The sequence below is a fragment of the Sylvia atricapilla genome, chromosome 17 (assembly GCF_009819655.1).
Source record: "Sylvia atricapilla isolate bSylAtr1 chromosome 17, bSylAtr1.pri, whole genome shotgun sequence".
NCBI lineage: Eukaryota > Metazoa > Chordata > Aves > Passeriformes > Sylviidae > Sylvia > Sylvia atricapilla.
Window position 1 is genome coordinate 9,824,950 of NC_089156.1, and position 23,314 is coordinate 9,848,263.

Consider the following 23,314-nt stretch of genomic DNA (forward strand, 5'->3'; position numbering starts at 1 on the left):
TGCCACAGGGATGAGGGGACACAGCAGCCCTGCACCATCCTCCCCTCCAGCCAGATCCCACCCGCTCCCGGGCAGAAACCAGGTCACGGCACCGAGCTGTCCCCTCCCGCTGACGGGAGCCACTTGTAAGTGGCCTAAAATAAACTCGGTGTGGAGAATGGAAATGTCACTTTACCCAACGGGGGAATCTTTCTCTGAGATTGGATTTAAACTACATTATACAAGCAATTTCATGGGTGCTTTGCGCTGCTACGAGAACCTCACCAAAAATGGAAAAGCATTGCATTTACCAGCCATAAATCAGCAGTTCCTATAATGAGCACAAAAATGTCACTTTTATGCAATTTTACAGATGAACAAAACTGGTGAAATTAACTGTGGTAACCTACTGGAGTCAGCAAAAGCCACTGCAGAAAAAAAAAATTATATATGTATATAGTTTTGTTCCTTTCAAACTCTTTCCCGAGCAAGTTTCTGCCATTCTGGTGTGAAAACTCATTTGTCGTTCCCATTATACTTTCATTTGGAGTTTATCTTGAGTATCCAATGAGCCACCAACTGTGAAAATGATTAAATCTACAAAATCTATCTAATAGATGGAATAAATTAGGTGTTTAAAATCTCCACACACACTCACACGCAGGCACATGCAGGTACACGCCGGCACATGGGAACGATGGTTGGTTCCCAGCTGGTTCCCAAAATTCCCAGCCCTGTCAAGGGATGCCTGTGGCACACTGGGAATGCCAGACCTGGTGCCTGCCCAGAGGAAAGCATTGCAAGGGACAGATGGTAAAATTGGGGGGTTTGGGGAGGCCAGCCTCTGGATCACTCTGCTCCGGATGCCACCAGGATCAGCAACCTCTGATACCACCACGCCCCAGGCAGCAAAATCACCATGGAAGAGCTGCACCTCTGGGTACATTCCATATTCCCTAAGAAGGGATTGTCAGTCCCAATCTCGCTCTGAGTGACATTTCCATGGCTGTGACATGCCTGGATGAACCAGCATTGGCTAAAACCAAGATTCAGCAGGAGGGATGCACTGGAATCTGTGACTGCCCACATCAGCGCCCCTCCCAGCAGCAGAGGGGGGACACAGCAGGGGGCTGTGGCTGCTCTCCATGCTCTCCATCCATGGCTGCTCTCCATGCTTTCCATCCATGGGTGCTCTCCATCCATGGGTGCTCTCCAAGCTCTCCATCAGTGCAGTAATTGCCCAGGCAGGACGCAGTGCCTGCGCCAGCCATTGCTGCCATTAAGCTGATGTTATGGGCTCTTTACAGGTGTCTTTAAATAGACATTGTTATTAACGAGTGTATTAAGCCAATTAAAACCAGTGCCTTTGAGGAGGATTTAATGGAGCTGCCGGAACGCAGGAGGAACAGCACCAGCAGCTCCCTCTGGCAGGACACGTGAGGACATGTGGCACCAGGACATCCCAGGCACTGCCCCTGCAGCCTCTGGGAAGCTCTGGTGCTCCTGCAGAGACAGCAGGGCAGGGAGGCCACACTGAGGGGGCGTGCTGGGCTCTGCTGGGCATGGGCATCCCCCAGCCACAGGGTGCAGGGGGCTGCGAATGGGACCCCTCTGCCCAAAGGCACGGCATGGAATGGCACAGCATGGAATGGCACAGCATGGAATGGCACAGCACGCACATCTGCATTCCCCTTCATGCCAGCACCACTGTCCTTGGAGGTGGCAGCATCGTGAATACTCAATTAACATGACACTAATTAGCTGGTGACATTTGCAGAATCCCTAATGAGCCCGTCCCGTGGAAATGCTCCTTTCCCAGGAAAAAAATATTTAAAAGCCAAGGGGTTGTTGCAGGAGCGAGGGAAGGAGGTGGTGACACCAGCGAGCACTTCGGTCCCCTCACTGGGGATAACCACAACCCTGTCCCCAAGCACTGGGGCTACAGGTGACACTTTAGGGGTGGCCCTGTGCCGTGGGACACAGCATCCCACCCGCCAACCCCGTCGTGTGCCCGGAGCAGCCTTTGTCACCTCTCTGCTCCAGCTGGGTCGGATGTGACAAGGCACCAATTGGGTGTGTTGTCACATCTCAGGGTGACGCACCACACCCCCGCCGGGAAAATTACAGAGCGGCCGCTTTCCCCGGCGGCTCCCGGCACGCCGGCGGCTGCGGCGCCGCCGCTCTCCGCAGTAATTACTGCTTTTCCAGCGGGCTCTAATTGCTGCGAGATGCAAACTCGCCCGAGCCACCGCGGCACCGGCGGCAGCAGCCGGCCCTGACACTGTTTGTCCATCGCTGTTTGTCCTCCGTGTCCAGCTCCTCCCGAGCCCGGAGCCGCCCCGCGGGGCCGGGAATGCACGGCGGATCCCGATACACAAAATCCCCCTGCTGCCGGCACAGCCATCACCACCATCCCTAAACCCATCGCTTGCCATCCTTAAACCCAGCCCAGCCACTGCCAGCCCCTTCTCCCAGATGTTTCCCTGCCTCCCGGCTCCCTCCCTCGCTTGCATTCCCATGGGATGCGTTCGGTACCCCCTCAGCTCCCCCCTCTCTCCCTGACCTGCTCTATTTTTCCAGCCTGCACTCAATAACAGCTAAATAATTGAATCTGCTCAGCAGCCAAAGATTTGGTTTGAATTTTATTGGAATTTTAAATTGTTTTGTTTCTTCGGTATTTTATTACTGTAAATGGAAAATGCATCGCCCGCAGTAATAATCCGATGGCTTTTTATATTACTCTGAGCTTCTGCTTGGAGCATTATTGGAAAGCCAGGCAGAGAGGAGACCCTGGCTAATGGCAGCACGGGCTTATGAGATTACGCCTCCAGCTAAACAACTTTTTACTTTAGCAAATTGGCCACCAAACCCAGTCCCAGACACAGATGTAAATCCCAGACCCCGCCGGGGCTGCGGTCCGGAATAAATCTCAGTTTATGGAGCAGGAAGCTCTGGCCCTGCTGTGCCCAGAGCAGCAGGATGAGGCAAAATGTCTGACAGGGACCAGGGATGGCTGCAGGAAAGGTGGGAGAGGTGGGAGAAACCCCTCCCAAAAGCCTCCTCAAACGTGCCCACCTTCTGCCAGCATCACTCACATCCCCCTCACACCCAGCATTCCCTGCATCTCCCAAATCCCACACATTTGCAGTATTCCTTGCATCCCCTGCATTCCTCCAATCTCTGGTGTCCCCAGGGACCCCCATACCATGCCTGGCTGCAGCCACAGCCCACAGAGTCTAGGAAAAAAAACCAAGAAAGATGGGAGGAAAGGAGGGAAGGGAAGCTAACCAGGGTCTGCTTGGTTAAAGCAGTGGTGGGATCGAAATGGCACCAGGAAGGATGGCCAGGACAAGGAAGGAGAGGAATGACGCTCAGGACCAGGAAGGATGCTCAGTACTGGGAAGGATGTTCAGGATCAGGAAGAATGTTTAGAACCAGGAAGGACAGAATGGATCCTCACTATTATGAAGGATGCTCAGTACTGGGAAGGCTGCTCTGGAGCAGGAAGGACAGGATGGACACTCAAGCACACAGAAGGAAGCTCCACTCTGCTCCCACAGCCCTGAGTGTCCCCCAGGCTGGTGCTGGAAGAACATCCCTGGCTGGGCTCCCCCTTCTCTGAAGGAGGATGAGCATGGGCACCAGCAATTTGTGCCTTTATTTCCAGCCCATGAGACTGCACTGCCTGGCAGCTGGAAGGGGATGGGGAGCAGGATGTTTGGGTGCACAATGAACAATTTGGGGATCAGCATCAGCAGCGCCACAGCCCTGAGCAAAGACTCTTCAGGGAGAAGCCAAGTGGGAATGTGGCAGGACACAGCACCTCAATGGTTAACAGCAGCACGGGAGAAACGTGCTGCTCCCTCCCTCCTCCCCCCCATTCCTTCCGAGATAAGATGGGACAATCCTTATTTTTACACATCGAAGGCGCTACAATATTTTGCAATAAATGAAAGAAGTAATCTCAGCAGGGAATCTTTATAAAGCCGCCGAAGGCGACGTGTGGCTGGAAGCTTCCCAGGGATGGGCCTCGCCTTCCCGTGGTCCCAAAGGAAAATGCTTTTCACCCTTTTTTCAGATGCGTGAAAAAAAAAAAAAAAAAGAAGAAGCTGCAATGGAGGGCTCGGCCCCAAAAAGCAGCTCAAGGAAAGCATCTGTCTTCACGTGGTCCCCACATTCCACATTCACCCAGGGAAGGGGCATTTTCCTGGAGCCCTGAGCATCCTACCCAACCTCACCCTCCCTGCTCATCCTCACCCTCCATCCCTGTCCTGCCTTTGCTCTTTTCCAGAATAGCACTGGCATTTCCAGCTCTGAGCTCCTGGTTTGTTCCTGCCCAGCCTCTCGGAGCTGGCAGGGCAGAAGGGCAGCAATTAGGCAGGATTTTTAATTGGCAGAGGGGCAGGAGGGGTGGGAAGGGGAGAGATGCTGGGTGGAGGCAGGAGCACACTGGGGACATGAGCAGCAGTGCCAATGGCTCTTATTAAAAAATAATACTGCTGCAGCCTCCAAATGAATTAAATTCTGCGAGAGCAGAGAGCTTGTCCCCAGCTTTGGGACCAGGATCCCTGTTCCCCTTGCAGCAAGGCAATCCCGATGCCTTCAAAGCTTCAAAAAGCATTAAAAATCCCCTTTTTCTCTGCCTGCCACACTGGGAACAGATTTTGTAAGAGCTAAACCCTAAATATTTGCAAAACACTTGGAAGAAACCTCAATATTTGGAAAACACTTGGAAGAAAACAAACAAAAGCTGCTACATTTAACAAATCAAGGCAGTCCTTCAAGTTTTGGGTCTGTGCCCCAAGCAGCGAAGCTGCCTGGCAGGATCTGGCTGTCCTGGAGGACAGAGCCTGGCACAGCTGGCACATGGAGCTGGTGACCCCCAGATAAGGGCAGGGCAGATTCCAGCGGGTCCCAGATGGAGCTGGAGGGTGGCTGGGGGATGCTGCCCTGCCCAGCCTGGGGTGACCAATGGGTGGGCACGGGGAGGGTGTGTGGGGGTCACCTGTGGTTTTTGGGGGGTGCAGGGCAGGGTGGGCACTGTGCCGGGCGGGTTGGGCAGCTGCCACATCCCACGGCCCTCCCACCCCGTGCCAGCGGCAGTTTCCATGGTGACAGTGTCCCCAGGATGGGTGGCTCAGAGGCCACCACACTGCAGGGGATGCTGTGGGGATCCTTGTCCCCATAACTGAAGGGACAGCACCACCCGTGACCACCACCTTGTGCTGTCCCCAAAATCTCTGCGTCCTCCACTGTGGGACCCCCCGGCCCCGGCGTGGAGCATCCCCCGGTGCCAGGAGCAGAGACAAACACACCCCGGCTCCGGGGGCTTAAATTAAACCAACTACAGCAATAATAGAGGGAGAAATCCATCTGAATAAAAACGTAGGTGGCAAACCCCGCGTGGCGGCAGCGCCGGAATCTGCAAAGACAACAAAATTCATGACAAAGCACAAAGGGAAGCGCCGGGCTCGCCGTCCCCAGATATTCATCCGTTAACACGTTCCCTTTTTAGGCTGACATGTCATTTCAGACGGGCCTTTCTTCCTCCCCTTTCTTCTCCCCCTCGTCGCGCGCCGGCTCTGCCGAGGCGGCTGCTGAATTGGATCACCTCGGGGCGAGCACTTTATTATCTGCAGTCAAAGCGTCACCACAAATACCCGTCTACACACACACGTGTCACTTCCCATTTGTCTCCTCCACGAGGTATTAGCGAGGCACCGGCGCCGTGCTCTGTGCCATGCAGGCCACCGTGCCACCACAGCCACTGTGCCACCACAGCCACCGTGCCACCACAGCCACCATGGCCTGGTGCCACCCCAAAGCCATCCTGATACTGCCCCAATGTCAGCCCAGTGCCACCCCAATGCCATCCTGATGCTGCCCTGGTGCCAGCCTCATGAAACTCAAGTGCCACCTCAGCACCACCATGATGCTGCCACAATACTGCCCTAATGTCACTTACGTGTCACCCAAGACTGCCCAAGCATAGTCTGAGGTAACCCCAGCTGCCACCTCAGTGCCACCCAAATGAAACCAGGAGACCCCTAAGTCCACCCCAAAGGCACCCTGAGGCCACCCCAACACAGCCACCAGCCCAATGCCATCCCAGTGCTGTCCCAGTGCCACTTTCCAGAAGCCCTGATGCCATCCTGATGCCACTTCACCACAGACCCTCTGAAGGATCCCAGCACCAGGACGGGACCCCACCACCTCTGTTGCTCATCCCAGCTGCCCGTGGCCCCTCTGCTCACTCATCCACAGCCAATTCATATTTGAATTCATTTAAGACACAGGTTCTGTACCTGCTGAGGGGAGCAGGGTGGGCACCCCCAAAGCAAGGTGCCTCATCCTGGTGTCTGCCAGTGCCCAGGAGCCTGCTCTGTGGCCAATGGACCATGCCAATGCTGGGAAGTTTGCTCACAAACCCAACCTTCTTGTGTGCTGCACCAGCCAAGCCCACCCCAAATCCAGGGCTCTGACCTGGCAGGAGATGGGCACTGAGCAGCCCCACCTCACCCTCCATCCCCACACGTGACCGAGGGAAAAGTGTTTTTGCAGCAATTCCTGGCAGGGAAAGTGCAAGTCAACAGCACATTTTGGGCCCAGCAGTTAATTGAACTCCTTTTTATGGCACGTATATAAATACACAGAACCATCATTAACCGATCCCTTCCAGAAACTGAAAATGAAAGAATTAATCTTACTTCACTCATGTGTAACCCCTCATGAAATTAAAATGATATTTTATGGGTGTGTACAAAAGCAAAGCCTCGCTGCAGCCACTCTAATGAAAATGCCCTTGGAACAAGCAGAATTGGGTAACGAGAAGCCATTAAATAGGGCCTCATCCCATGTGCAATTAAGGGGTTTATCACTGATGAGAGTCCCCACAGGTGCAGGGAGAGCTGTGGGTGACCCTGGAGCTGATTCCCTGGCACAGAGCCCTGGCCATCACCTCCCATTAGGGCCATCCCCTCGTTAGTGTTTTAACACTGAGATGGGCCCGGTGAGGGTTTGTGTCACCCCCAAAGAGCCATTTATCACATTGTCCCAGCGGGGCCAAGGTGACATCTCCCATGGGACCCCCAGCATGGAGGATGTGACTGGTGAAAGAATCCTCAGACTGGTTTGAGTTGGGAGAGACCTTAAAGCTCATCCAGTGCCACCCCTTGCCACAGGCAGGGACACCTTCCACTATCTCAGGTTGCTCCAAGCCCTGTCCAACCTGACCTTGGACATCACTAGGGACAGGACAGCCACAGCTTCTCTGGGCAATTTGTGCCAGGGCCTCACCTCCCTTGCAAGGAAAAATTTTTTTCCCAAAATCCCATCCATCCCTGCCCTCTGGCAGTGTGAGGCCATTCCCACCCATCCTGCCATTCCACAGTCTTGTAAAGAATCCCTTCTCCATCTTTCCTGTAGGCCGTGGAGAATGCTCATGAGGTTCACCTCTGTGAACTCCCCATGGCTCCTTTTAGAGGGACACACATCCTGCTCCCTGCCACACTCCCAGCCCCAGGCTGGCTGGAGGAGGGCACATGGAAAGTAACATTTCATTAAATAACATCCACTGCTCCGTGACTGCTGAGAATGGGAGCAGCAAAGAGTTTGGCCAAGCTGAGAGGGGCATTATTTGATTTATAATTTAAATAAAGCTCAGGATTCCTGTAATGCACCCAGGATAAAATCAAAAGGGACCAGGCTGCTGGAGTTAATTGGATGTGATATTTTCCTGAGGACGCTGCTTCTCCACAGGCTCCTGCTCCTCTGCTGGAGGCGGGAGGCACAGGCAGGGCTGGAAGGGCTCTGGCACCTTCCTGCATCCTCCTCAAGGCATGCCAGGCTGGTTCCTATGGAGCAGCCTTGGGAATACCGCTGGCAACAGCAGCAAAGTCATCTCCAGCTTTATCAAGATGAGTTTTGTGGGATGCTCTGGGACGCAGCCACACCAACGTGGGGAGCACGGAGATGTGGGGACAACAATCAGCAGGAAAGGCCAGGGGCAGAACCAGGGGGGTGAATGCACCAGCAGCTCCCTGCATGGGCAGGAAAATGAGTCAGCTCACCTTTTACGTGAAATTAATACCAAAATTAATCAGCGGCGCGGGCAGGATAATAGGATTTCACAGTGGTGCCGGGCCAGACGGCCAATGTGCCGAGAGCCAGACTCATTTAATATCGACAGAAACAATGCCAGAGGACAGAAATAAGACCCATAAAGATAATTACTGAGATACTCAGGAGCAAATTAAGTAATCAGAGGCACTTCTAAATTGCGCCTGGTTTGAGGAGCGCGCTCTCCGCGCCGATTCCCCGCGCGGGCGTTCCGGTGGCGGCGGGAGCTCAGCCCCACGCCAGCTCCCCGGCCCCTCTGCTGTGCTTCCCACAGGTGCCATAAATAAGGAAGGGAAAATTGTATTCCAAGCCAGATGCGTGGCCCTGGGTGTCACCTGCAATTTAATTTGCGCTGGCAGGAGGGAGAGAGGAGCGAGCCGCGCCGCGTTTGCCCATAATGAGCGGAAACGTAAGGGCACAGCTAAACTTTGATTAAGGTGACCTGGCTGGTGGCAGCCGGTGGCAGGCACAGCGTGGGGGTCTGGGCAGGAGCTTGGCTGCTGCCACCCGTCCCGGGGGACACAAGTGTCTTGGAGATCTCAGGTGAGCACGGTCCTACTCAAGGGATGGCGTGAGAGCAGGCAGAAACTGTCTCCTGGGTACCTCACACCTGCCAGGGTCTGGGGTGAGGTCAAACCTCTGCCCTCATGCTGTTGGCACAATTCCAGGACCACTGGGGCTGGGACCCTCCCACAACACAGGCAGCTGTATCCAGGAGCATCTCTCACACCCATGACACTACATAAGGTCTCCTGCCCAAACCTCCTTATTTCAGCACCTATGGCAGGGTGGGAAATGCTAGAAAACATCAACCCTCCCAAGCAGAAAGGTGCCTCTGAGCTTTGTTCCATGAGCTGAGACAGCCCTTAGCCCTGAGCTGCGCTCAGGGAATGCTGTGGGGACCAGCAGGTGTATCCTGACCTTGGGATCACAATGAGCTCACACAGAGATCCTTGGTGCCAAACATCTCCAGCCTCCAGAAAACCCTGTCAGGTTCATCCTGCCCATGGGGCTCAGACCATGTGGGCATAGCTGAGCTCTCTATTCCATGGCAGTGAGGTGCTCCAGGAGCTGGGCACCTCTTGCCAGCCCTGTGCTGCCACGATGCTCAGGCGTCAGATTACAAATAATTTTACAAGAGCAGCACCCTTTACCCTTCCAGACACCAACAAGGAGGAGACCTGGGAGGCACTGCATGCTCCAGTGCAGTGCAAGCTGCACTGTGACACCTGGGTGCCCAAAACCCCACCTCTGGCCTGGGTGTCCTATTCCCTGTGCTGGCCATTGGGGAGCTGCACGCAAAAAACATGGAATCCAGAATGGTTTGTGTTGGAATTGACCTTAAAGACCACCTGTTTCCTCTGTTTCCTCCCCTATACCTGCTCCAAGCCCTGTCCAACCCGGCCATGAACATTTCCAGGGATAAAATAACTTCCCAGGATAAATAACCCTCCTGACTGGCAGTGCAACACTGAAGCAATGCTGGGGAGGCTGAGCATCGTCCAAAATCCATGGCCAGCTTGCCCAAAGCCCATGCCCAGCTCTCCTGGCTCCTCAGGGTGCCCAGGTAGAGGGAAAAAAAAAAGTCTACAGGAAAATCCAGCTCATTAAACAAACACCCGGGGGCTGTCACAGCCTAACAAGCAGAGCTTTAGCAGCTGATTTGTCTTCAGCCGGCAATGTTTAAAAATCCAACTGAGACCAGCAGAAAAATATCCACTCCCCTCTTTAAAACACACATTCATCACTTGAGAATCTTAATGCGCCTTTCCCAGCCGGGGAGGTCAAACACGCCTGCCTAAAGCAGGCTCATTAAATATACATTTAATCACGGTTTGGATTGAGAGACAAAGGCTGGGAGAGACAGGTGCTTTGCCGGAGTGACCTTTTGGATCCCATTTTAATGTAACTAGTTTACAGCTTATCTGAAAGGCCAGCTCCTGGGGAAGGCGAGCTGCAGCAAAATGGGGAAAGTAATTAGGGGGGGAAGGGCCGGGGAGGTTTGGGGGGCCGACTGCACCATCCTCTGCCGCCACCACGCTTCCCAGGCAGCTCTGCAACATTTGCTGAAGTTGGACTTATCAACCACAGAACCCAATTTAATTTGCTTATCTTGGCTCCTTCCTCCCTCTCTCCTCCCCACTTCTCCTGCTCTTTTTAATTATCGGTTAAATAAATGTCTTTTTCAATAAGGGAAACAGCATCAAAGCGGGCGCCCGCCCCCGGGCACTTACACTTGCGTGGCTCCAGCGCCTTGTTGGGGCAGGGGAGGTGCTGGGCTGGGGGGTTCTGGGTCCTCTGCAGGCAGGCCAGCATGGTCCGGGCTTCCCTGCGGGCGCTGCCGCCCCGCACCCTGTGAGAGAGGAGACACAAGGTGAGTCAGGGACCTGCCACCACCCCCTGTCACCACCCCCTGTCACCACCCCCTGCCACCACCCCGGCAGGAGCTCCCCAGCACTCAGTGCCTTTGCTCCTCTGGAGATAAACAACTAGCTCTGAAAGCCTGAAATGAATAGGGATGTATATAAAATAAAAATGAAGGTCTCAGCGGGTGATCTGCGCCTCCTGCAGAGCTTTCCTCTGCCCTTCCCACCGGGAATGTGGCAGAGCCGGGGCATCCCGGCAGTGCCAGACCGCTCTGCTGGCGTGCCAGCCGGTGCCTCCCGGCACGGAGTGACCCCGGCCAAGGCTGGGGAAAGACAGTGTTAATATCACACCCGGGGTCCTGCGATCTGTCGCCAGCTCCCAGCTGGCATCAAAATCTGCTCGACAAAAGCTGGAGGGGTCAGGCCAAAGTCGTCGTCACCACGGTGCTGCTCATTGTACATCCTTCCCCAGCCGCTGCCGGGCCCCTGAGTTATAACCAGTTGCTGCTGACACCCTCCCACTGCTCCAGCTGGCACAGGGAGTGATATTCCCACTCGGAGAGGGCACGGAGATGTGGGCAGGAGCAGCAGAAGAGCAGGCATGGTGCCCATCCACCAGCATTTCAGTTCCTGCATTGCTGCTCTCTGGCTGAACGTGTATGGGTGGCTGAGGGTCACAACTGGACATCGTGGATGGGTGTCACTGCTGGGTACATCACTCCATCTTCTCCTTTGTGGGAATTGTGTCCTCCTGCAGCCATCTGGGATGTTTCCTGCATGTCCCAGTGCTGGCACCAGCGTGCAGGGGAGTGATGTGGTGGCCTCGGGCAGGCACTGGCAGAGCCTGTGACCACCAGCACCAGGAAACAAAGCACGGATGGATGCTCCTCGAGATGTGCCCAGGGCTCTCCAAGCACTGCTGGTTTAAATGTCACCCTTCAAAACACCTTCGCAGCCACCACGGGCACAGACAATAGCACCTGAGCTGCTCACTCCTGCTCTGTGCCCTCCAACAGGCAGGGGCTCCAGGCTCTGGGATAATCCCCAGGATGGGATCCACGCAGGGTGTCCATGCCTTAGCTGGGCTCATCAGGATCAGGGTGTCACCCTGACTCCCCCAGCAAACCAGGGACAAGGAGAGACTCGTCGGCTAAAGGTGTGAGGAAGAGGAGGAGGAGGAAGAGGAGGAGGAGGGGAGGAAGTCATCTAATACCGAGCAGGTGTCTGGAGAACCCAAATTGTGCTGTTTTCTCCTAATAATGAAGTATTCATGAGTAAAAGCCTTTTTCACTACTTTCTTAAGATACTAATTTCACAACAAGCGCCTTGTTACCATGCAATTATTCCAATCGTGCATTTCTCCCAGATTCCATCTGTCCTCGCGCTCTCTAAATGAAAGACAATCATGTAACCACCTTTCATTATTCACTATTTTACTTTCAGCAAAGGTACCCTGAAAGAAATGATTTCCTCTGAAAGGGACTTTTATTCAGTTTCAAAACCAATTTTCTCCTATTACTGTCTTTAAAAAAAAAAGGAGGGGGGCAGGGAGGTGTTTTTATTTCATGCATTACATATCCTTTGTTAACGCAGCTCGCAGTAAAAGCAGCCGTATCCATTTTCTGGCTTCGATTTCTGGTAATTTTAAAATATGCCATTACAATCAGGCAGAAATTATACAGTTTGAAAAGAGAATGAAGTGCTTCTTATTCAGAGCCTGAGCGCACTTGACTGCCAGGAGTTCTCCTCTCCCCGCCGGGACTCGGGGTTCATTACGCAGCCCCGGCGCCTCAGCTCCCCTGGCACGTGCCCAGCGCCCGGATTTTCCATGACGGGAGCTGCCACCCTGACCTTGTCCCCATTCCTGTCCCTGATGGGTGGCCCCGTACGTGGCACCCACAGCAGAGTAGGGGATGGATGACGGCACCAGCTCCCGCCGTACCTGAGCCTGAGCTCCGCGGTGACCTCAGGGCTGGCGTCCCGCCGGGTGTCACCATCTGGCTGATTAGCGGCGCACGTCACCCGCTCCCTGCGCCGGGGCAGCTCCTCGCGGGGACACTGACCCGTGTCCCTGCAGGACACGGGCGGCGTGGGCGGCTCGTGCCACTGCCGGATGCGGATCAGGCCCCTGGTGGTCCCTGGGGCACGCGGGGATGAGAGCGAGGAGGAAGCACCCAAAGGGTCACCGAATCCATGTGCTGGCACAGGGAGGGTGTGGATGCAGCCTGACACACGAGCTGAGGGCATCCTGAGGGACAACAGATCCCTGGGGACACCCCCAGGCTGGGCTGTCCCCACCACTGCTCTCTGCGCCCTGCCACGCACAGCTCAGCTCCCTCCTGGAGCCATCTCGACCCTGGGCACGGATCATCATCGGCAGCAGGCGGGAGAGGCGCGGGAGCCACACGCCAAACTGAATAAAGCCACCGATTAATTCAGACCCTGCTGCTGCCCCCGTCTCCCGGGCGTCTCGCAGCCGAGATGATTTTTCCGACAGCTACGCTGCGCCTCACCCCACCTTCAGAGGCACTCTCAGAATAGGGAAGGCTCCGGTGCCACAACCCCGGAACAGCATCCATCTGTCCACCCCAGCACCCTGCAGGGAGCCCCAGAAGGGCCGTGGGCGAGCGGGTGGGCGCCTGGCACAATGGGCATCTGTGCCATGGTGGCATTTCGCTAATGCCGCTCCGAAAAGCCCCTGAATCAGCTGATGGGAATTGGGCGCTGGGCTGTCCAACGCTTAGCGCCGGCTTAGTTAGCTCCATCTGCATTTGAACTAATTCCAATCAGCAGGATCCGATTTAGTTCAAGCTGCTCTGGCTCTTTCGTGGCAGGAAAGGCAACACTCAGCAGTTTTGCTGGAATGCCCCGAGTCCGCATGGCCTCTGCTCAGGCTGTGCCCATGGACCCACCATCATCCAGCGTTGGGGCACAGGGTGAGTCCCACCAACAGTGGGGTCCTTTGGGGACATCTGGAGCAAGATCCCCCAGGAGCCCCAACCCCACACCCCACAACTGTGGCCATCACAGAATCAATCACAGAATGTTTTGGGTTGGAAGGGACATTAAAGTCCATTCTGTTCCACTCCCTGCCATGCACAGGGATGTCTTCCACTATCCCAGGTTGCTCCAAGCCCTGTCCAACCTGGCCTTGAACACTTCCAGGGACGGGAGAGCCACAACTCCACCCTTCCCTTCTCCCACCACTCCATCCTGCCCCACACCCAGCTAATCCATCTCGACATCGCACTATTTATAAGCCCAAGGTCTTTGTGACTTTAATAAAAAACACCACCCTCTATGTCTAAAGCCCCAGTGATGGGAGGGTTTGGCACCTCCTCTGACATCAGCAGCTGATAAGTCAGGCTTATCTCCTCCGAGAGCCCTGCGAAGGTCCCTCCGGCGAGATAAGGCCAGCGCAGCTGTCGATAGAGGCTTTCGCAGGCGAGGATTTAGATAAAAGAAAATGTGACGGGAGGGGGGAAAGAAGAAAAAAGGAACTTTTAAAGTCTCAGCCTGAAGTGGGTCTGTGCAGCTGCTGAGCTGTGGCAGGGCAGGGACGGTGAGGGACAAGGTCTTGGTCGCCATCCAGGCTGTGGTGGAACAAGTCTAGGTCCTTCCATGAGTGTTATTAGGGTGCAATCCCATAAAAAGGGAGCTTTTGGGGTTAGGAGAGGAAAGTGGGGCAGGATCAGGGATGCCGCAAAAGCTGTTTGAGTCGCACCATGGCCTTGTAACCCCCGTCTATTAAAAGTCAGCAGTGGGTTTGGCACAAGGACAGGAGGTGACAGGTCACCCCAGCTGGGAGAGGCACAGGAGGCTCCTGACAGTGCCAGACAGACACACAGACAGCACAGGGTGAGGATAAGGTTGGCAGCAAACAGAGAAACAAAATAAAACCCTTGCTGGCCCCTGGTGTGCAGAGTACACCCAAAGTACAACTGGGAACACCCTCGTGCCTCCAGGGACAGAGGAGAATCCAACCACATCAGCAGGGAACTCCTCTTCCTCACACCCCTGGGGACATTGGAGCTCACTCTCACCACCCACCACCACTGCTCCCACGGACACTGATTTCCCATCTGATGGCGAGGGTGAGGAGGTGCCAGAAGAGGAAGGATTCCCCTCTGCACACAGTGTATGCACACCCCATCACAGGGCAAGCGGGATTTTGGTTGGTGCTGCTGCCTGGCACTGCATCTCCCATCCAGATTTAGGGTGGAGAGGATGCAGGGATGCCACAGCTCAGCCCTACAAGGGGTGAGCACAGAAAAGTCCCCCCATTTCTCCACCACGGGGAGCATCAGGTAAAATAAAACCCAAAGTTTGTCACCGCCGGTCACCTCGCGACCTTCCCTCGCCCGACCTTCCCTCATCCCGCCCGGCTAATCCGCTCCCCTCCGCGTGCTCCAGCCCCGGGCCTTTCAGGGGGCCCTGTTAATAATTAAATGTTAATCTAAAAAGCAATTTTAGCTGCAGTGCTGCAGATCTGGTTAGAGATTACATTAGCATGTAAGAGTCAAGGGTAATTTTCTCTAACCCCTCTTGTGATCTTTAAAACCCGCAGATCTTAAAGCAACACCAGCTCCTCTGATTAAAATTGGAAGCTGGGGTTTGCGACGGATAATGATGCTGGAAGTGATTATTTTGCTGCTCGGGGTCTCGCTGGGATGTGGGGACTGTGGGGGGCAGGGGGAGAGACCCAGAGCAGCCAAGTGGCTTCTCCCAGCCCATGCTCTGTGGAAATGCTGGGAAGCTGCTGGGGCAAGCCTCAGAGCCGGCACTGAGTAGAGCTGTGACACCCTGAGCATTCCCATTTCCCACTTTTTTTGGCTGCTGTGACATCAGGATGGCACAGAGCCCACCACCCGTGGCACAGTGCCAGAGAGAGACTCGCCAGGACCCTCACTGCTGGCATCCTACAGCAGCATCTCATGTCTCTCCCACCCCACCCAGAGATGAGGTTTCTGCTCTCGTGGCAGCTCCAAGGAGAAACCCCTTGGACTGTTCAAGGAAGTCAACATCAAAAAAAACCCCAAAATAACCTTTTGGTCACAAGCAAGGCCAAAGGAACTGGGACAGGGAAGGGCAAATCACCTCCTGAGCAGTTCCAAGGACCCTATGGAAGAAATACGGTATCAGATGTGTCTGTAAGGATGGAATTTAAAAAAACCCCAACAATTCGAGTGCTGTTGAGCATTTGCAGACGTCCCCGTGCAGGGCTCGGGCGGCCTGGTTAAATTTATGTGTCAGCTTTAAGGAGGCCTCTCATCAAATGAGCTATTTTGGGCAGAGATTAAAGATCTATTTTCGCTGCGAGCGGGAACAGCTCTCGAACAGGTTAATAATGATTCTGGAAAGCCAAGCGCCTCCAGCAGCCCGGGGCAGGAACCCAAAGCCCTGGGAGCTGTTGGGGGGGCTCCTGAGGCTCCCTAGGACAGGAGGATGGGGGATCACAGTGCAGCATCCCCCCGCCCCGCTGCCATCCTGCCGGGGAGGGAGGAACCCCACGTGCTGCGGCGGGTGCCGAGCAGCCGTGGGTAATTGGAAGTGGCAGACGCTGGCACGGCGCTGCCGAGAAGGTCATTACGTGGCACTGGGAACAAAATGCCAGGAGCGAGGCGGGAGAGGCCCCGTTAGCAAAGGTCAGGGCCCCGCTCGGGTGCCGTCGGTGTTTTTGGCAGGGCTCAGCCCCGGCTGTGCGCACCGAGGTCCCGGCAGGGCCAGCGCGCAGCGGGAGGGCAGGATCTGCCAGGTCCTGCCAGACATGTATGGACGTGTCCCCTTGATGTGGCACCAGCTCCTCAAAGCAAAACCTCACTGATCCGACACGGTCGTGCCGTGCCTTCCTCCTGCACACGGGTGGGGAACAGGGAGTGGGGGGAGCTGTCCGTCATGGATGCTCAGGATGCTCATGGGCTTTAGTCCCAGCCCCAGCACAGACCTGGGGTCAGCCAGCAGAAAAGCCAAGTGGCTCCAGAGAGCAGCAACTAAAAACACTCCAGACCCCAACGAGCCAGGAGCCAACCCCAGCATGGGCAACCACACCATGGGCATTTGCAGCATCTGCAACTGAGATGCAACAAACTCAGCGGTGCAGAGACCACAGCTCCCCATCACAACTCCTGTCGCTTCCCTGGTTGACTCCTGCCTCATCCCAGGGGTTTGATTGTCCTCTGCAGTGACAGTCCTTGTGCTCCCATGGCCATGGTGCCCCATCCAGCTGCCCCACACTCGGCAGCCGGGCGCGCTCCACTCCGTAATTACAGCCCCAAGTGCCGGAGCTGTGAAAGAATCTGACGAAGGAATCCAGGGTAGATCACGCTGCTGAAATTACTATAATCAAAGGCTTTCACAAAGGCTTCAAATGCAACCAATTACCCTGAAAGGCGAGGCAAGAAAGAAAACAAATTAACATGTTTGCACAGAGCCTCTGCGCAGCGCACACATCGCCCTGCACCGCCCTCGACCCCGGCCGGCCGCTGCTCTCCGTCCTCAGTCCCACTCCCCATCCTTGGCTACCCTTTCATCCTCCCTGGCTACCAGCTCTCCATCCCTATGGCTGGGCTTTATCCCACATCCTGCTCTGCTCGCAGCTGCACACAAAGGGGCTCTGTGCCTGTCCCTCACCCCGCAGCCGCCCACTGCCCCGCCGGCACACAAAAGCCCTGCCTGTGCCACGGCCGGCTCCAGCGCAGGCTCAGGGGCTTGCCAGGGTGGCCTGGGGAAACCTTCCTCGCTCCCTTCCTCCTCCCTCAGAGCTGGAGGGGTCCCCAGGCCAAGGGAGGGGAGGGGGGTCCTCAAAGGCACCCATTGAGCACAGCCCTGCATTGCCCACCGACAGCTGGGGAAGCTTCTCACAGCGGGGACCCCCCACCCTCCCCTCCTTCCACTTTGTGCTGCCGGTCTGGGTGGGAAAAAGAAAGGAGAAAAAAATAAAAACCAACTTCTTCCTTTTAATATTTAACGCAAGTCCATCACCCTCAGTCTATTTGGTAACACAAAGCTCTGGAGATTTAAACCCTTCTCACCCGGAGAGATGGAAATGAATGGTGCTCTTTAATGAGCTGGTTCAGCAGAAAAGATAGATTTCCAAGATTACTGTAGGAATTCTTATAATTGATGTGTACTTTTGTAACAAGGATTATACCACCATCCGGTCAAGTAATTCCAGCTCTTCCCCCCCTTCTCCCAAGCTCACCCTGCTTTTGGGGTTCCCTGGGGAGAGGGACCAGGCTGGGTCCTTGTGGGGAGAAAGCAACTCAGGAGGGAGGAAGAAGAAAAAGACAAAGAAAAAAATTAAAGAGGTTTTTCTTATTTAGCCATCCACAACCTAACCGCCAGCCACTGAACGGGAAAAGAAGGCATCTCTCCAGTTTTCTCTATTTGTTTTACAAATCCCTACTTTCCCCACCGATCACCGAGGCCGGATGAGCCGCTGAATGCCGAGTAATTAAAAGGAACAGAGAACAATACTCAGCGCTGCCGAAGAACACGGAGTTTCCCTCAGATGTTTATAGCAATTGTATGAAAATGTACCAGGCGGGATGGGGAGAGCTGACAGCCGGGATTGGGAGCAGCCGGGATCGGAGCTGGCTGCCTCCCCCGCCTGATTGGCATTAATTGTGCGCGTTTGCAAAGCAGAACGGAAAGTCTGACACGAGCTGCGAGCCAACATTTCTTTCTAATAGTCTTAATGATTACACGAGAGCTGATGATCATCGCGGGGTGTTAATAGCCCGGAGAGCGGCTCCGCGGCTGCTCCCGGTGGGGACAAGCGGGGATGTCCCAGCCCAGCTCCTCCGGGGTGGGATGAGCTCAAGTGGTCCCATGCAGCCACACCACTGCCTGTGGGGCTGGAAAACTCTGACAAGGGGACAAGAAGGACACGGAGGGGACAGGAAGGACACGGAGGGGACAGCAGCCTCCTGCTCCATCACCAGGCTCTACCCCATCGGTGGGGTAGCAACATCAGGAGGGAGAACGCTGCCAACACCGAGCCAGCTGTGCAGCAGGAGGGTCCCCAGGCTGAGGGAAGCACGGGGCCACCCTGCTCCTACAGGTGCCCCAAACCAGCTAGCACAGCCCCATCCCCAGCAGGTACCACCGGAGGGGCTGGGGCTGCTGCCCTGGGGAGCGAGGAGAGAGACTGCAAACACCCCATGGAACAGCAGAGCCTGTCATTAACAGCCGATTAATGAAACACGAGTTTTCGCGACTCTTTACAAAGCTGTTTTTCCGGATGCCCTTGAGTTTCGCTGCCGCAGAGGCGAGGGGGAGCCGGGTGGGCTCACCGACCACGGCACAGACAGAGCCAGACGTGCACAAAAACCCCGCACAGCCCCGGCCCGGCCAGGTTTACACGGGAGGAAAAATCGATGGCCATCGATCTGCAATACAAAGGGACAGCGGAGCTGGCAGACGGCAGGCGGCTGCCATCTGACCGGGGCTGTGCAGGGGACACGGCCAGGGTCACCTCGCTGGGGACTGCGCTGACACAGGGGACACATTTGGGGTCACCTTGCTGGGGACCCACCAGGAGCATGGCCAGCAGCACCGATGGCCACTCCACCTGCACCAGGTCCCTGCGGGCAGCACGGCCAGGCCACGTGCCACAAAGCCTGGTGGCATCAGCCAGGGCACATCCACGGTGTGTGGGTGGCCCTTGGCCGTGTCCTTGCTGGGACACGGCTGTCACCTGCTCAGCCTCCCCCAGCTGGATGGAGAGACGGCCTCAGCCCAGCTCCGAGCTGTTTGATTTGTTTTATCATCTGCACTGGCCAACAGATCACTCAGCTTTGAGCTTTCTGAGCTCACTAATAATTGTTCCCTGATGAAAAGAAATCGAGACTTGGTCCCTTTCTTCTTTCTCCCCCTCTTTCAAAAAAAAAAAAGTCCGTAAAGAAGAGCTATAAAAATGGCTTGTTATCTCACCTAGCGAGGCTTGGGCTGTATGTTATTGCTAATTGGGTATAACATCCTTGTCTTGTTCTGCTCTCTGAAGCTAAATCAAGAAAGCACCACTGCTGCGAACTAATTATATCTCTGGACTGCAGACTCCAGCTTGTCTTCCCCTTTATTGAGTTAAAAAATGGTCACTAACCTTAATCTCTCATATTCCCAAGAATTAGGGCTGCTGGAAACCCACCACTTCCACCTACATCCTGCTCTGTGCTGGGAAAGACAGAGCACATGGGCTGATGAAGGGTTTGTGCTGCTCTGGGACACAGCCCTGAGCCAGATCCCAGAGCTGCCCACCCCTGTGGCATCCCATGACAACCACAGACACTGCTCAGGGTCCCTGTGCCATAGAGACTTTCTCCCACACAGCTCAGAGCCTTCCTGTGCCACACACACTCAAATCCTGCCTGTCTCTCCTCCTTATAGACCTTAAGCATCTTTCACTGGGATGTTTTTAAAATCTGTCCCCTCCCCAGCATTCCCAGGCTTGGCAGATGTGGGCAGATGGGAACACGGTGGTCACAAGTGCAGAAACTGAGGGGAGTGGATGCTGCTCCAGTTCATCCCCATCAGCTCACAGTCCCAGCCCAGCACGGACCCCCACGAACCTCTTAAAGCTGCTGCTCACCCCTGGGTCCCCCACGGGAGCAGGGACACTGCAGCCACCCAGCTGTGCCACTACAGGTGGCTATGGATGAATCTCTCTGGTTACTGGCACAGTTGCACCCTCTGGACTGCAGCTGTGGCACAGACCCCAGGAGAGAGGACAACCAGAGCCACAAAGGACATTGAGATGAGCAGTGGAGCCTGGGCCACACAGGACAGCCCTATCTACCCCTCCCCATCCCAGTGACTCCCTCAGCACCAGCAACCTGGGGGCAGAAATACCAGCAGCGATGTGAGCCTGTGGGACAGGAACCGGAGCAGTGACACCAAGCTCAGTGTCCTGTCTGGCTCCATCCCCCTGCCCGTGGGTGCCCACCCGTGCAGATGGTGTTACTTTCCAAAGGCAAAGTCAAACTCCAGTTCTCCCCGCCAGCCAAGAGCATCCCTTAAAAAAAAAAAAAAAAAAAATTGATACTTCCCTGACTATTAATTAACCTGAACCACTTAAAACTGCCTTCAATTTGTCAGGTTTAACTGCCAGCTCTTCTCGGTAAATCAAGCGTCGCGTGCAGATGGAAGCTGCGCGTGCGAGGCAGCGAAGGAGGAGGCGGGGAGCACAGGGAGAAGGGGCACCCTGTGCCATGCTCCCCATCCTGTCTCCTGAGAGCCCTGGGGGGGATGATATTCACACCCCACAATTAGCCAGGGCACGGTATTAAACACACCAGGAGGCAGGCAGGAGCAGGCAGGGCAGCCAGCGGGGCTGGGAGCACCCCACACCGCAGCCCTTCCCGTCTCCCCCCACGGCGCCCTTGTCGTGCAGCCAAGGCTGAATTGGAAAGCAATATGAATATTTATCTCTGACAGTGAAATCTCCCCGCTGCAGGGTATTAAGGCTTTATTAGTGTGTGGTTACCAGCCACGCTAAGCCAGCCCCCGCTCTTGCCCGGAGCGCAGAGAGATGACCTACAAGAGGCAGATGGCAAAGCCTTGGAGGGCCCCAAACGCCGGGACGTGCCTCCTGAAAAGGGGACTGTGCACCCCAGTCCCACGGAGGGAGACACAGAGTCAAGGTCCCCCTACCAAAGCCCCCTCCCAACCCAGCACCAGCCCCTCCGAAACGCCTCCCCAGGCTGGGGCCGTCCCCCCGCCCCCGCAGCGCTCGGCTCTCGCCGTTTTGGGTTAAAACGCTGATGTATTCTCTCTTTAGCAAAAGGAGTCCCAGGGGCTATAAAAACTCCCAGCAGGCTCCTGTCAGTCTCAGGTCATTAACTTTCTTTCATTGGGAGTTTGTTTACAGCCAGCCATAAATAGCGGCGCCCGCGCCGCTCGCTCGCCAGCGGGACAGGCTGGGATGGGATGGGATGGGATGGGATGGGATGGGGCTGCCTTTGCATGGGGGCCCAGCACCCCGGGCTCCAAGGTGTGGGGTCCAGCACACACCTCTGTCAACTTTCCCGGTGCCCCGCGTTTCCCTGCACTCCATCCTGCTCAGCACAGCGCTGCCCAAGGCACCGTGTGCCACGGAGCCACCTCGGCCCTGCAAATTGATGGGGTCACCTTGTGCGCAGCCTGAGGGAGCCGGAACGTGCCTGCGGCTCAGTCCTGGCCTTTCCTGGAGGAGGAGGAAGGAGGCAGCTGGCTGGAGCTGTCCCCGTGGGTGACCTGCCCCGAGTCCTGCCCCACACTCTCACTCAGCCCAGCCCCTGAGCCTGTCACAAGTGCCAGCCTCAATTCAGGACCTCCGTGTGTTTGAGGTGACCAAGTCTCAGCGCACAGAGCCCTGGGGGGACCCAAAGACCCCTCATCTCACCACAGCCTGCACCTCAAAGAGCTCTGCTTTTCCAATAGCACAGATAGAAGCACAACATCGAGGGTGCCACTGGCACGGCTAGCCTGGTGTTCCTGCCAGGATGTTTCCTACACGTGGCTCCTCTGCACCCAGGCACACACGGGACAATCTCAGAGCACCCACATCCTGCTGTCCACCCAGGACAGGCACCCACAGCCCTGCCAATGCCCCTAACACAAGGAGTTCACCCTGGACCCTGCTGATGCCTCGGGCAGCTCCAGAGAACCACCCAGCTGGGATCCTGCTGGATGCAGGTGTCCACGGCTGGCACAGGAGCTCGGGAGCTTTATTTGCCATGGCTGTGAGAACCCATCCCATGTGAACCCAGCTGGGACTTCAATGGTTCCACAGGTACCCCCAGACACCATTTCCACAGGTACTCCCAGCAAAGCCTCCAGCACTCCCGGCAGAGGGGGCTGAACAAGAACCTCAGGCTGTCCCCCCGCTGGCGCAGCCAGCTCTGTGTGTCACCCCCACGCCGGCACAGACAGCTGGAGTGGGGACTCGGTGACACAGTCCCCCCATGGCTGCAGAGGGGGGTCCTGGGGGTCCAGCCGACTCTGGCAGCAGCCAGGAGCCCACTTCGTGTTGTATTTCACGGGATGGCTGCAGTACGCCAGTCTGTGCACTGGGCTGAGGGATTAAACCCCCAAACTCACACGCAGTGACTTGTGCTCCTCTGTCCATCCCTAGGCGAGCAGGGACTTGCCAAAAATCCCAGTCTCATCCCTGCCGGTGCCCCGCATCTATGAAAATATCTGTATTTTAACCCATGTATTCGCCCAACCTGTAATCAGAGCAACACAAATAGCCCCTGCTTCCCATGTAAATTAAAAACACCCATTAGGCAGATTTCAAAAGATGTCAGTAGGCTTATAATTATACACGACATCCTTCCGAGATAAAAGCGATTACCGGGGATGCAAATCACTTAGCAACCAATCAGTGCCCCCAGAGTGCGGAGCACTGACCAGCCATCCATTTTCGCCTCGTCCTTTTATTCCCTGCATCGAGCAAATACAAACACAGATAAAGAGAGGCACAATAGCTCTTGACACGCAAATAGGTTAACATAATAAAGCCAGCTTTAGCCGGCTCACTCGAGGGAGAAAAGCAATTCTCAGGCAAGCAGGAGGTAATAAAACAGGGCTTTTGTGTTCCTGGCTCCCATTCTCACCCCTGCGCCAGCTTTGCTGCATTAGCTGATAGGCATCGTGGTTTGATTGAATTACCTTTCATGAATATTAGCTTTTTGAGGAATGCGCAGGCAGAAGAGAAAGAAGAAATGTCTTATTTTTGCATGCAAGCGCCTGCTGCAGACGGACATGCGGCGGCACAGATGCCGGCGGGGGCCGGGAGAGGGGTCCCGGCAGGTGCAGCCCCCGGCCCACCCCGCCAGCTGCAGCATCCCCAGCCTTGGGGGGGGTCACAC

General features: G+C 55.6%; 1 protein-coding gene across 1 annotated transcript in view; it reads right to left on the reverse strand.

The window, feature by feature from the left end:
- FAM222A (family with sequence similarity 222 member A) overlaps positions 1-23,314 on the reverse strand; it is a 28,169-nt gene that overhangs the window by 2,194 nt on the left and 2,661 nt on the right. Inside the window, exon 2 of the mRNA XM_066331550.1 lies at positions 10,332-10,450. Within this exon, the coding sequence (XP_066187647.1) occupies positions 10,332-10,413 (82 nt within the window). The 5' untranslated portion in view covers positions 10,414-10,450. The remainder of the gene's footprint in view (positions 1-10,331; positions 10,451-23,314) is intronic.